Source organism: Oryzias melastigma, linkage group LG9, assembly GCF_002922805.2.
Source record: "Oryzias melastigma strain HK-1 linkage group LG9, ASM292280v2, whole genome shotgun sequence".
Lineage (NCBI taxonomy): Eukaryota > Metazoa > Chordata > Actinopteri > Beloniformes > Adrianichthyidae > Oryzias > Oryzias melastigma.
The window spans coordinates 26,706,446-26,719,207 of NC_050520.1; the positions used below are offsets into that span (position 1 = coordinate 26,706,446).

The 12,762-nt window shown below is 40.1% G+C and overlaps 2 protein-coding genes across 2 annotated transcripts in view; one reads left to right on the forward strand and one right to left on the reverse strand.

Moving 5' to 3' along the window:
- The window catches only part of cabin1 (calcineurin binding protein 1), a gene marked incomplete in the record, with an annotated part of 39,581 nt that extends 33,657 nt beyond the window's left edge, over nucleotides 1-5,924 (reverse strand). Inside the window, 16 exon segments of the mRNA XM_024274998.2 lie at nucleotides 1-170; nucleotides 1,393-1,530; nucleotides 1,640-1,827; nucleotides 2,050-2,122; nucleotides 2,620-2,837; nucleotides 2,927-3,063; nucleotides 3,156-3,333; nucleotides 3,422-3,729; nucleotides 3,862-4,011; nucleotides 4,104-4,233; nucleotides 4,319-4,499; nucleotides 4,612-4,746; nucleotides 4,833-4,946; nucleotides 5,030-5,122; nucleotides 5,204-5,292; nucleotides 5,739-5,924. Of these exon segments, the coding sequence (XP_024130766.1) occupies nucleotides 1-170; nucleotides 1,393-1,530; nucleotides 1,640-1,827; nucleotides 2,050-2,122; nucleotides 2,620-2,837; nucleotides 2,927-3,063; nucleotides 3,156-3,333; nucleotides 3,422-3,729; nucleotides 3,862-4,011; nucleotides 4,104-4,233; nucleotides 4,319-4,499; nucleotides 4,612-4,746; nucleotides 4,833-4,946; nucleotides 5,030-5,122; nucleotides 5,204-5,206 (2,216 nt within the window).
- A 4,085-nt stretch (nucleotides 5,925-10,009) lies between these two features.
- neflb (neurofilament, light polypeptide b) lies at nucleotides 10,010-12,604 on the forward strand. Its single transcript, XM_024274699.2, has 4 exons — nucleotides 10,010-11,265; nucleotides 11,448-11,572; nucleotides 11,646-12,049; nucleotides 12,127-12,604. Exons 1-4 carry the CDS (start codon nucleotides 10,195-10,197, stop codon nucleotides 12,294-12,296), a joined length of 1,770 nt encoding a protein of 589 aa, XP_024130467.1. The 5' UTR covers nucleotides 10,010-10,194; the 3' UTR covers nucleotides 12,297-12,604.
- The last annotated feature ends 158 nt before the right edge of the window (nucleotides 12,605-12,762 follow it).

Consider the following 12,762-nt stretch of genomic DNA (forward strand, 5'->3'; position numbering starts at 1 on the left):
GCTGGACGCTCCGGTGCTGAGCTCACAAATTCCAGAGATTTGCTCCTGTTTCCATAATTAAGAGTGGGCTGAAGCAGACGAACAACGGACTTGAAGTCAGCAGACTCAAAGAGGCGCTGGATCTCCTCCAAAGACTGACAGCGCTCCAGTGACTTCAGCCTTTTGTCAACCTGTCCATGGCAATAATAGAAACTTTATCAAAACAAAACACCACAACATTTTCTCATAAATACTGTCAAATTGTAAGCACTGGTTGCTTTAAATTGTTAATGGGTCTGTTTATAATAAACCGAAAAAGGAGGAGGAAAAGAAAAAGAGAATGGAAATAAATTAATATCCTGGTATTTCAAAGATTGTGTTAATTCCTCCCTAAAAACCAAAAAAACACTGTTCCTTTTTCAGCTTCCATCACTTGGGCCTCTGCTTTTCAATCATCTTCTTCATCTCCCGCAGTCATCCTACACACCACCATCCAATACTGTCTGGCTACAATCTCTTTAGCCACAACTTTGCAGTAATTAAACTTTTTCAGATTGAATCATCTACACAAAATGTAATTTATATTCATCCTCCATTATTATGTTACCCTGTGCGCCGCTCTTTTCTAGAAAAATGTCTTCACCACTGCCATTTCCACCAACAGCTTCCCTGCTATTTTTCTGTCCTGTACACCAAATTTACTCACAATTTCCTCATCACTCCTTCTCCTAAATGTCTGATAAATTCTTCTCCAACCACCATTTTTCTCTCTTTGATTACCCTGGATCACATCATCCATCTCCCACTAGAATTTGCCCTTCTCAAGTTCACATCCTACCTGGAAGCCACAACCACTGACGACATTCATCCTGCACCTCCAAAATAGTTTCAGCAAATTTCTTCTTCAGGATCACTCCATTCCTCTTTCCACCCATGTCATAATAAAATAATTTGAAAATCTGCTCTCAATTAGTAAACCTTGGTTTCTTTTCATCTGGTCTCTTGAACACACAGCATTTCCACCTTTCTTTTTCACCATGTCGGGCAACTATAGTTCCTACAATCTTTTCTTGCTGTTCTCCCCTTATGAATAATCCTTCCTCACCTCCTTCTACAAGCAGTAGTCCAGTTTCCTCTGTCACCTTGGAGGTCAGCAGCACTAATGGCAGTTGTTGGTAATGTGAAACATGACTGATGCAGTACAAAAGTACTTGTGATTGCCATGACCAGTTTACCTCTGGTTTATTATTTAACGCCTTTCCTGACATAATCCTCTACATTTACTTGTATTTAGGGTCAACACTCAAAAGCTCTGGATTGTGACCCCATGCATCACACCGATACGGAGTAATTAGCAACGTTATGTAAAGAAATATAAACATTTGTTTTTTAGAAAAGCCCTATTTTACTAACCTCTTCCAAAGATATAGATGCATCTGCACGCAGATTGGGCAAGCTCACTGTGTAATTTTTCTCATCAGGGGTTTTTGGTTTGCTCTGCAACAGACCTGTGCATACATCATAGCTCTCCAGGGCAGAATCCATGTCTCCCTTTAAAAAACAAAAAAAAATGCAGATTAAGAGGTTATAGCTGATCAAGTAGAGCTGTGGAAAGTGATTACATTCTATTTAGTACAAACACAAAAAGTAAAGACTTTACCTGCAGAGCCAAGAATCGAGCCTTTAGCCAATAGACGCGCACCATGAGGTCTAACCAATCATCCTCAAACAAATCTCTTTGAGAACAACCCATAGCGAGCATCAACAGGTCTCCCTGGAAGTGTTGTCCAGGGAATTCTAACTCTGATCCATCCTTTCTGGAATCGCAGGAGCTTTTCCTTGGGGTACCTGGTAAGAAATAAAGATGTAACCAATGTATGTCATCAACTTCAATTTGAACAAAAAACTGACACTAAAAAAATGTTTTTAATTTATCTAAGAGAAAACGTGGACAAAGGGGGACACACTTGATGAGAACCCAATTGTACCACAAACATGCATTACTCAGATGCCAATATAAACTAAGACAATTTGCTAATCTTTAATAAGACATGATGTTTACAGACTTACCACCTTTTCCTTTGTTGAGTGACCACTGTTCTAACTGCAGCTCCATACAGACTAGACTCATCGTCAACATGTCCTATGAATGGAAGACGTGTGAGATCAATCATGAAGCATCAGTATGGCAGCAAAATGAAAGGCAAACTAAGATAAGTAGCTTCTAAATAGCTTGGACACTAGTTTTGAGTTCTCATTAACATCTTTAAAAACTTCATTTCAATATTTTCTTTAATATACTGGAACGCACTGAAGTAAGTTTTATTTGATTGTGAGGATAAGAAGAAAGTCATAATTTTATCTCCTAAATGTTATAATTAAAAATAACTTGCTATGTGACATTTTGATATTTAGATGTTTACAGCCATTTCAAAAATGCCTAAAAGAACTCATTATTGGTGAACCAAAGACAAACCACTGCAGATGATTTGGTTAAATGTGTTGTATATAGAAAAAGTTAGAACATTTTGAAATAAAACTCTTCTTTAGTTATACAAAGAAAACAGACAAAACTGTTTAATTAATAAACAAGACCATGAAGAGGTAGTAAACCAGCTCAAAAGGTTTTTCTTATGTTACCTGGAGATGTTTGTTGCTGCAGTCGCGCAGCAAAGGGTTGGGTAGGCCACTGCTGTGCTTCCTCCAGGTCTGATGGACCTCCAGCACCACGGCAGTCAGCCCCCGAGGCCACTCCTCCATGAACTTCTGACCAACCGCTTTCAGGTAGCGCATCATCAGATCCAGAACACCGCCATTGGTCATATTATTGAGAAGGAAGTTGTGGACATCCTGTTGCTCTATGGATACAATTTTGTTTTAAAAGTTCAAGTGTTGAACAAAAATTTCAGGAAATGAAATTATTGTTTGGTAAAGTCATCGAACTCACCAGATTCCATGTATTCCACAGAGTCAACCGGCAAACAACTTCCATGCACAAGTTGATTATCCTCCTCCCTCCCATCGCACCGAGTCTCAAGATTACTTAAGCTCTCGTCGTCATTGTCTGGATCAAATTTCTTGAGCCTAATACAAATCAATAATCAGATAGTTTTTTTTAAATTAGGTTATCTAATGTAAAACCTGACACCTTGAAAATAAATCTCTAGATGAGGTACCTGGAGGGTAAGTATTTGAAAAGCAGTTCTTGAAAATCAACCTTCTCCTCTTTCTTGCACTTTGTGTTTCGAACGCGTGCAGAACGACGCTTGGCCGTTTCCCCGCTGTCCTCGATCCCACGTTTCCTTTTTGGTTGCTTTTTCATTCCATCTGAGAGAGAAACTTCCATTCCTGCAGCTTCATGAAATTTAAAACATATATTTTAGATAACGGCTAACTGAAAGTGCCACATGGGTATGCAATACAAGTGATGTCGACTACTGACCAGCTGGAGGAGCAGAGGTATTAACCTCTACGGCAGCATGACTCAGAGTAATTTGAGGTTGAGAGCCCGGCTGGGACAGCACGGCGGGTTCAAGAAAGGTTACTGGAGGCAGGGATGAACTGGGGCTGCTGCTCAGCACTGCTGTCTGCCCCACACTGACGGGACTCGTTGGCTGGGGGATGCTCTGGAATAAGCTCATATCTTTGTAATCTGACAAGTCTATTCTGCGACCAAGACTTGGGCGAGGAGGTTCACACGTGGTCTGATGCTTGTACATTGCAAGAAGGCTTTCGCCAACATGCCTCCACCTGAGATTAAGAAGAGGAGACGCTTCTGATTCATAAAAAAAAAGTAAAACTGAATGCAATTTCCATAATAATTAAAAAGCTCTCAACGCAAACTCGTCCAGCAGAAAAGGAATAATTTAAAGTTAAACTCACGACAGGCAGCGGATTGGCTGAATAAGAACAAGGTCAGGTTTTGGGTCACAATGAGAAAGAGCCTGCCTGCGCCTCCTTATCTCCAGTGCCTCCTCCACAATGGATCTGCGTTCCTCCTCCTCCACTTCCACATAGTGAATAGACGTATCACTGCAACCCACACAAAAGAATTGCAGTAATGTGAAACCATGAAGTTGCAAATAGACCATATGATCACAGCAATAAAAAGAGGGTTCCATTACCACTTTGTGAACATCTGCATTGTATCCCTCTTCAAACAAGGTTGTTCCTGAAATATTTTTTCCTTCAACACCAAGCCTTTAGTGTAGCAATGATCTTTCTCCAGCGCTTTAGCAATAAAATATAAACAATCTGAAGAAAAAAAAAAAAAGTAATTTCTTTTTACTATCCTAAGGCTGTATTACTTTTAATGAGCTCACAATGATGAATTACATACAGGTGTAGTCGCTGAGCGTGTACAGGATGGTAATGAGGTTGTCCAGACATGGCCAGTGGTCTGGGTTACAATGCAATCCCTCCTCAAACGCATGACGAGCCAAAGGGATGCGTACCAGTCGCACGGCAACCAGACCAATTTTATACCACATGTTCACATCAGTGGAATCCAATATAACTGCCTAAGAAAAGATAAAGCAGAAAATACTGTTTTAATCACTGGTGTTATTCACTTTAAAAGGATGTAGTAGCACAAATAGTGCAGAGCATACTTCTAATAAAAATATATCCTACCTCTAAGTAAAATTCCATTGCTTTTTCAAGGTCATCACGAGATGCAGCCATGCTCGCCAGGTTTTTAAAAGTGGAATATTTTAGCATCAATCCAGGATGCTTGAGGCCCACTCTCTGATCTTCTGAGGGTGTCGCCTAAAACCAGCGGGAGACAAAATTAATTTAGATTGGAAGTTTACAGAAAAGATACATATTTTGCAAAAAAAATATTCTCCTTTTACCTCCTTGAGCAGAGGAGTTTTGAGAAGCTCATGGTAGGCTTTGGCGGACTCTTCAAACTTGTCATGTTTTTGCAAATCCAAGGCTTTGTGATACAAAGCAAACGCCTCAGCTTCCTGTAACAGGAAATAATGCAAAAAAGATTGTACTGGATAGTACAGACCAACTTAAAATGACGACAGTTTTCTGCAATCTTTACTTGAGCCTCTTTTGTACGACTCTTGCTGCTTCTCAAAGGGTCTTGAGACTCATCTGTAGCCGTGGAAGCGGCATTCAGCGCGGCGATGCGAATCTGTAAAAGTAAAACTAGGTCATTTAAACACAGCTCTTCAGCAGACTGGGTTATAGTTCAAACACTACTGAGGTTTCTTACCATCGTGATATCTGAAGGCAGGCTTTCTGCCTTTGAGGGTTGGGATTTTGACTAGTTCTGCAGAATTGGAGTTAACTAACACATCCCTTCTGAAAAATATAAATTAAAAGGAACATCAGGAGCACAAAAAGCTTCTCACTATTCAAAAGATTAAGAATGGACTGTCTGTTGTTTGCGTGTGTATTAGTGTGTCTGTTAAAACATTTTGACTGCATTAACTTTAAAAAAGAAAAAGCATGAAGTCCCTAATTCACAGGGTGTTTAGGTAGCGCCCAGCTAACCTTGAAAACTGTTCTAAATCTAGCTTAGTTTGTTAGCTTAACTATCAAGTAATAAGTTATTTGTGCAACTGTGTGCCAGCACTAGTAAAACAAAAACTCTAAAACCATATAGTCAATCTTTCCAAGAAGATTATAAATCCTTAAAGTTGGCAAAAATAACGAGTAAAGCAGGTTTTGAAAAAAATATATAAATGCATGCTAACGTTAGCTTGTGTTTATCGAGGAACCATCTCTGCAAAAAGCAGGCGACTTACCGCTCATTTTAAGAAAACGTACTTCCATCAAGTTCACGTAATTTGAACCAGGCACGTGAATCTCACATGTACATAATAACTAGCATAAGAGCAAAAAGAAACACATTTATTCTCTGTCCTTTGTTGTTGCAAGACATGAATTTTACAGAGCAGCGCATTTGCTAACCGCTATTTAGTAAAGTTGCCGCTCATTGGTCAATATCCCATGAATGAATCCCCGCGACCAATGAAATCTTTCGATATTTATGCGTGCTGTTCCGTCATTACCAGACAGGTCTGATATTTTATTTTACCGCCAAAGCACACTTCTGAAAGTTCACACGGACCATCTCTCCTTTACAAATATGCTTTATTAGTATCATTGTGAAAATATTCACTTAGACTCCCCCAGTATCAAGAACATTATACATTTCTGTCATGAGGTGAAAATACAAGGTGTTCATACAAGACGATTAAACTGTCCAGCTATCAAACAAACAAACAAACAAAAAAAATAATCTCTGTACCTAATATTTTGGGGGTTAAAAGATAAATTATTAATTTAATGAACCTTTTATTTTAAAACTCGGATAATGTACAGTTTTTAAGAAAATATTACATTTAAGTAAAATAAATAAATAAATCTAGACAAATCAACATCAGCAAGACTGGCACATAGTTTAACTTTGCTGATAATCTAAATTTTTGTGTTTTCAAAAGTTTGTTCGTTGAAGCGGATGAATTTTAGTTGACAGTTTTTTTTAGCTTAGAGCTATTGAACTCACATCTGCTTTTTTATGCTTTTTCCTGAAATTTAAAGTAGTCCATTAACAGGCGCATCAAGAAAAGTGATGATGATTTTTTTTTTTTATTTATATTTTATTTTATTCCATTATTTTATTGTATTTTTTTATTTTATAAAAAGATGGGTTGACTGGTAAGGTTGTAAGTGTGTCATTAAACGACCCCCCTCCCCTGCAACCACAAAAAATAATAATAACACTAAGAAAAATTAAAAACAGAATAGTCCGTGTGCATTCAAGCTGTTTAGTCAGATAACAAATAAAAAAACAGAAAAACAAGATTTCTAAATTGAAGATCATTGTGCTATTTTACCTGAAGCTTATGTCAATTGCAGAATTTGACCACAGGGTGGCAGCATTGCTCTGCCACTGGTAAAATTTTTCTACCTGTTCTCCACGCCAAAGCTGCAGAGTAACTGGAGGGGAAAGGTATGCCAGGTCCATCTTTTCTCGCAAGTTTTAATGGCTATTTTAAAATGCACGGTCCGACTCCACATAGTGAAAAGCTAAAAACGTATGATTTACATTCATAATGTATATCCATCCTTACATGAAGCTTTAAGCAGAAAATCCTTTTAATATTGAGGTTAACCAGATTCACCAGAATATCTATGCATTACTTCTAATATAATATTTTACAATGTTCTGTTCTACAAAGCAGTGTAGCACAATGATTCTGTTCTAAACCAGGTTTTCTTGCTTTATCACTTTAAACAGCTCTGGAGAATATATGTTTAGGTGGAATCAATACATCTGATTGATCTATTTTTAAAAACAGACCAACATGAGTTAGTCACAGTGTCAGTTACCTGAAATGCATGCATTTCTTAAAGTCAACATCAATATAGCGTGCACAAACAACACCCAGACAAACAGCATAAATTGTGCATTAAGCAAAAAAGCAAATGAAAAATACCACAAAAATACAAAAGCTGCTAAATCCTCAATTAGGGGAATATAAACTAAGAAGAGGAAATAAATGGAAAATGCAGAATAGTTGAACAAACAGGGTGGGAAAAGTACATTTTATTACGTGGTGTGCATTTTCAAAATTTAAACTCAAACTACTTCATTTTTTTTCTTTTGTTTTTGCTTTTGTTTTGGTGGGTGGGTGATTATTATCATTTTTAAAATAGTATTACTCACAAATGAATTAAAGGTAAACATGCATATAAAGGAGGCAGTGCCCCTTGATTGTTTCAGAAGTTAGGTGGGATTTAATGAGCATAGATTTCTTTACACTGGTTTTTCATTACATGTTTTAAGCAATTATTTCTATTACAAATGCAAATGTTGTTTTGAATATGTAGCTCTTGCTCAGCCTTTAAGCCAAAGGTGTTTTTCAGATTATGATCTCCCTGGAAAAGAAATTCTGAACTTCCAAACCTCCTTCCTCTGAGCACTTTAGTAATTAATGTAATCCCTTTTCTATGAAGGTACCATGGTCAACAGCTTTTTTTTGTCCCCTGGAATGATAAGATCTTGAGTTCCTTATGGATTAGATAAGGAATTTGCCCGGATTAAATCTTTTCCCTTGTGAAGAAAGAAGTTTTCAGAGATGATCACTGGTCTCATTTTGCAAATTTGATGACCATCTGTCATGAATCAGCCTGTTTTCCCCTCTGACCACCAGAGGGAGCCATCGCCTGAGTTCTAATCTCTCCTGAGCCTCATCTTCACTCCATTTCCCATAAGCCTCTGCCTGCTGTTCCCAGACCTCACCAGCTGTCCCTCATTCAAGCAATCACCACAAACATTTATAAGGTGGCTTCAGGCTGTGCTCAGGTGTGAAGTCTTGTTCTGGTTAATTCTGCCACTTCTGGGCGTTACCTCCTTTTCTCCTGTTTAAGCCAGCCTCGACCCCAGCCTCGACCCCAGCCTCGACCCCAGCCTGTCTTTGACCACCGATCTGCCTCAGCCTATGACAAACCCTTCGTTGTTCCTGACCTCTGTCAAATTCACCACGTCAAACTCAAGCTCCTTAAATAAAAGACTGCATTTGGATCCATCTGACTCTGACTCATTGTTACACCATCCCAAGTCACTTCTCAATTCTTTAGCTACAATTGATTCAAGTCTCTCATTTTAAATCCTATCGTAAAAATGTACTTTTCATCCCCACAACCTTTCATTGAACTCTTTTTAAACAGCTTATCTGGACATAGTAACAGACAGTTCTCTACTCCTAATACAAAGACTTTGTTAAAATATTTTTAGCTTCCTTGAGGTTTATTCTCAGGTCATGACTCTATACTCTCTGAATGTCAAAGCAAATTTTAGCCAATCGTTTTATTCTCTGTTTAGATCAAGGATCTGCAGCTCCAGAGACACACGTTTCTCTTTTACCCTTCCATTGTGGCTCTCTTGTTAAAGAATAATAACGTTTATAGAAATTAACAATACTGAGCTAAAACATTTTATACATCAGGTTTTTGTGCGACGTGTACCCCGGAAAATCAACTGGAAGTCAGAAAACACAACCAGAACTGAAGCGAACTGGATTATTAGACAGATTTTCTACTTTTGAATATTATTTAAGTGCTGCTTTTGGATTGGGAAATACAGTGAGTCACAATTGACTCCAATTTTTGGAGTTGAATTCATGTTTTTTTTTTTTTTTTTTTTTTTACAGAAATCTACCACAAATGGTACAATAAACTTTTTTTTTTTTTTTTAAATCACTGCTGACATTACTTTTGCTACTTCACTGGCAGTATTGAGCTGATACTGTGACACAAGTTTTGTCTTCTATTTTGAAAGAAAATCATGGGGACCTCTGTCAAAGTTGTAACTGCTTCATATTTTTGAAAAAAAAAAGTTTTTTTTTCTTGTTTAATTCATGCAAAATAAGTTTATTTTTACTATGATGGTAGCATCCAAATGCTACCATAGTGATGTCATATAATTGTGAGTGTGTGTGGTTATGTGTGCACGCTTCCTTCACTGAGCAGTAGATGAGACTGCAACCGCATGACCCCAAAAGTGATTTAGCAGGTGTAGAAAATGGATGATAGTTATGACAATATGTGACTTGCATGGAAAACAGGCAACCACTAGAGGGCAAACACTTGTTTCATATTTTACCAGAGTGTACTACAGCTCAGGTTTTTTTGTTTTTAATTTATGTATTCTGTATTTTATATCACCCTCGTTGCATTCTTTCATTGTTATTTTTTGCTGATGCAAGCATTTTGGGGAAGTTTGCATCCATTTCTTCACAGAACCACTGACAAATGATGCAGAATGGAGCACAATTGTGTTATTCTGGAGTAAATAGGACTTTTTATCATTTTTCTGTCATGCAGCTCTAACTCACACATGAAAAGTCATATTGCTTGGATTGATGTTGAGACAATATTTTCTGCAGTTTTGGGAGAACTGCCTTCGTCCTCGCTGACCCCCGGCTGGTGCAGCTCCTTTTTTGTCCCAGAGTTGCTTATCTCTGCCTCCTCCACCTCCCCTGCGTTTGTCCTCACCCCTCCCCATCTCCTCCTTGGCTGAGAATGGCTGGCTGGCTGGCAGGCGGCATAATCAGTTCTTTCTGTCGGCAGGCTTGCAAAAAAAATAGCTGACGTCACAGTCATTACTGGCTCTATAAAAGTCAGCGTAATGCAGAGTCCTGTGCAGTCAACCCAGCCACATTCCTTGACTCTGAGCCGCCCATTCTTCAAGTCATGACTTCGACCGGCTTTGACCCTTACCTCCCATCGACTTATAAGAGGAGGGTGGTGGTGCGCACTGCAGGTTATGGAGCTGCAGGAGGAACGGGACCTCGATCCGCATACTTCACCAACTCGGCCCCAGTAGCATCCTATGCATCTTCACGTAGAAGTTATCCAACCTACACCAGAGGTTCTGCAAGCCACTCCACCTTACTTTCTGCACCAGTGTCTGCAGCTGCCACTGAGCTTCGCCTTGACCAAGCAGCCCAGGTCAGCTCTGAGTTCAAAGTGCTGAGGACCCAGGAGAAAGCTGAGCTCCAGGACCTGAACGACCGCTTCGCCAGCTTCATAGAGAAGGTCCATGAACTGGAGCAGCAGAATAAGTTGCTGGAGACGGAGCTCTTGCTACTCAGGCAAAGGCAGACCGAACCATCCAATCTTCGGGGCCTGTACGAGCATGAAATCCGCCAGCTCCGTGCTGCTGTGGAAGAGGCCCGCCATGAGAAACAAGCGGCCCAGGACCACAGGGATGAGATGGAAGATGTGCTGAAGAACTTGCAAAAACGCTACGAGAAAGAAGTTCTCGGAAGAGAAGAGGCAGAGGGTCGGCTCATGGATGCCAGGAAGGGGGCAGATGAAGCCGCTCTGTGCCAGACTGAGCTGGAGAAAAGAGTGGAGACCCTGCTAGATGAGCTGGCCTTCTTGAAAAATCTTTGTGAGAGCGAGATTGCAGAGCTGCAGGTGCAAATTCAGTTCAGCTCAGAGATGTCAGTGGACATGGAGGTCTCCAAACCGGACCTGTCCACCGCTCTCCGTGACATTCGAGGTCAGTATGAGAAGTTGGCTCAACGTAACCTGCAATCAGCTGAAGAGTGGTTCTGCAACAAGATGAGTGTGATGACGGTGGGTTCCACTCGGAACACCGAGAGCGCACGGTGTGCCAAGGATGAGGCTGGAGAGTATCGCCGACTGCTCAAAGCTAGAACTCTGGAGATTGATGCCTGCCGTGAGATGAACCAAGCCCTAGAAAAACAGCTGCAGGAAGTGGAGGAGAAGCAGAGTGCTGAGATCTCTGCACTGCAGGTAAACCACAAACAAAACAGTTTCTGTGACTAGCAGAAGTGAAACATTTGAGGTGTTTTTTGCCATTTTGGACAATCTATCAGTTATTACTGATAGATTGGTTAATAATTTAGTCTTATTTTGTTGTGGACCATATTTGATGATGTATTTAATCTAATGGTTTTGTTTCTGTTGTTAAACAGGATGCTATAGGGGAGCTGGAGGAGGAACTGAGGGCCAACAAGAATGACATGGCTCGCTACTTAAAAGACTATCAGGACCTTTTGAACGTGAAGATGGCTCTGGACATTGAAATTGCAGCATACAGGTACGTTTGATCTTCTGTGTTGTAAATGTACACTTTAAATAAAGCTTGTGTTCTGTATTTCTAACTCCATTAGGAAGCTGCTGGAAGGAGAGGAAAATCGATTAAGTGTGGCTGGATCCGGATCGGTCTCCCTTTACCCTCAAAGCATGTACGCCGGTCCATGCTTTGGAAGAGTGCAGGTCTCCTCTCAGTCCCAGCTGAGCTCCGCTGCTCCATACCTGCTGAGCAGCCGGCTGTATTCATCCCTGCGTTCCACGGAGGAGGAAATATCCGCAAGTCAGGCGCAGCAGGCAGAGGCTAGCCCTCCTCAAGAGGAGGAAGAGCAGGTGGAGGAGAAGGAGGATGAGGAGGAGGAGCAAGAGGATGAGCCGGGGGATGAGAAAGAGGAGGAGGAAGAGGAGGAGGGTGAAGAGGAAGTGGAGTGTGTAGAAAAAGAGGAGGAGGGAGAAGAGGAAGAAGAGAAGGATCCAAGTGAAGGTTAGTATTATTATTGTGCCTAATTTATGGGTCCAAGTAGTAGAAAATATTTTCTATTGATTTTTCCATCCTTATAGCAAACGAAGAAGGGGAGGAGGGAGACAAGGAAGATGAAGAAGAAGAAGGAGGAGAAGAAGAGAGTCAACCTGAACAGGAGAAGGAAGAAGATGATGAGAAAAAGAAGGGAGAAACCGAGAAAGAGGAGGAACCTGAAGAAAAAAATGAAAAGTTGGATAAAAAAGTTTAAATTTGTTATAATTCTTTGGATCTTGATACCTAAAAAACTCCCATTCACGACAACTAAAGTCTGTCAAGATCAGCCTCTGAGTGCATCCACTGTAACTACAAAAAAGTTTGACTGTGATGAAGAAGAAGAAAAAATCTGCTTTGCAGAAATGTGTTTGCAGGTGTTCATCTGTCACTAAAATGTGCTTGTACAACTGCCCATATGGGCAATACTGTATCTGCCTTAAAGTCCCCACTGAGTCCTGTAAGTCCTTGATGTGCTGCACGGAAACTCCAATAAAGCCTTGAAGCTTTGTCTGCATAAAGCAACAGCTCCCAGCTTTTTATTTCTGCTAAATAAACAAGCAGCTGCGGTGAGGAGTCAGATCAAATTCAATTTAACCAACAAGAAAGTGCCTAAGCAGAAAATTATCTTCACTGTCTGAGCTTGGTGAATCATAAACAAGGGAAGAGATCTTTATGCTTCT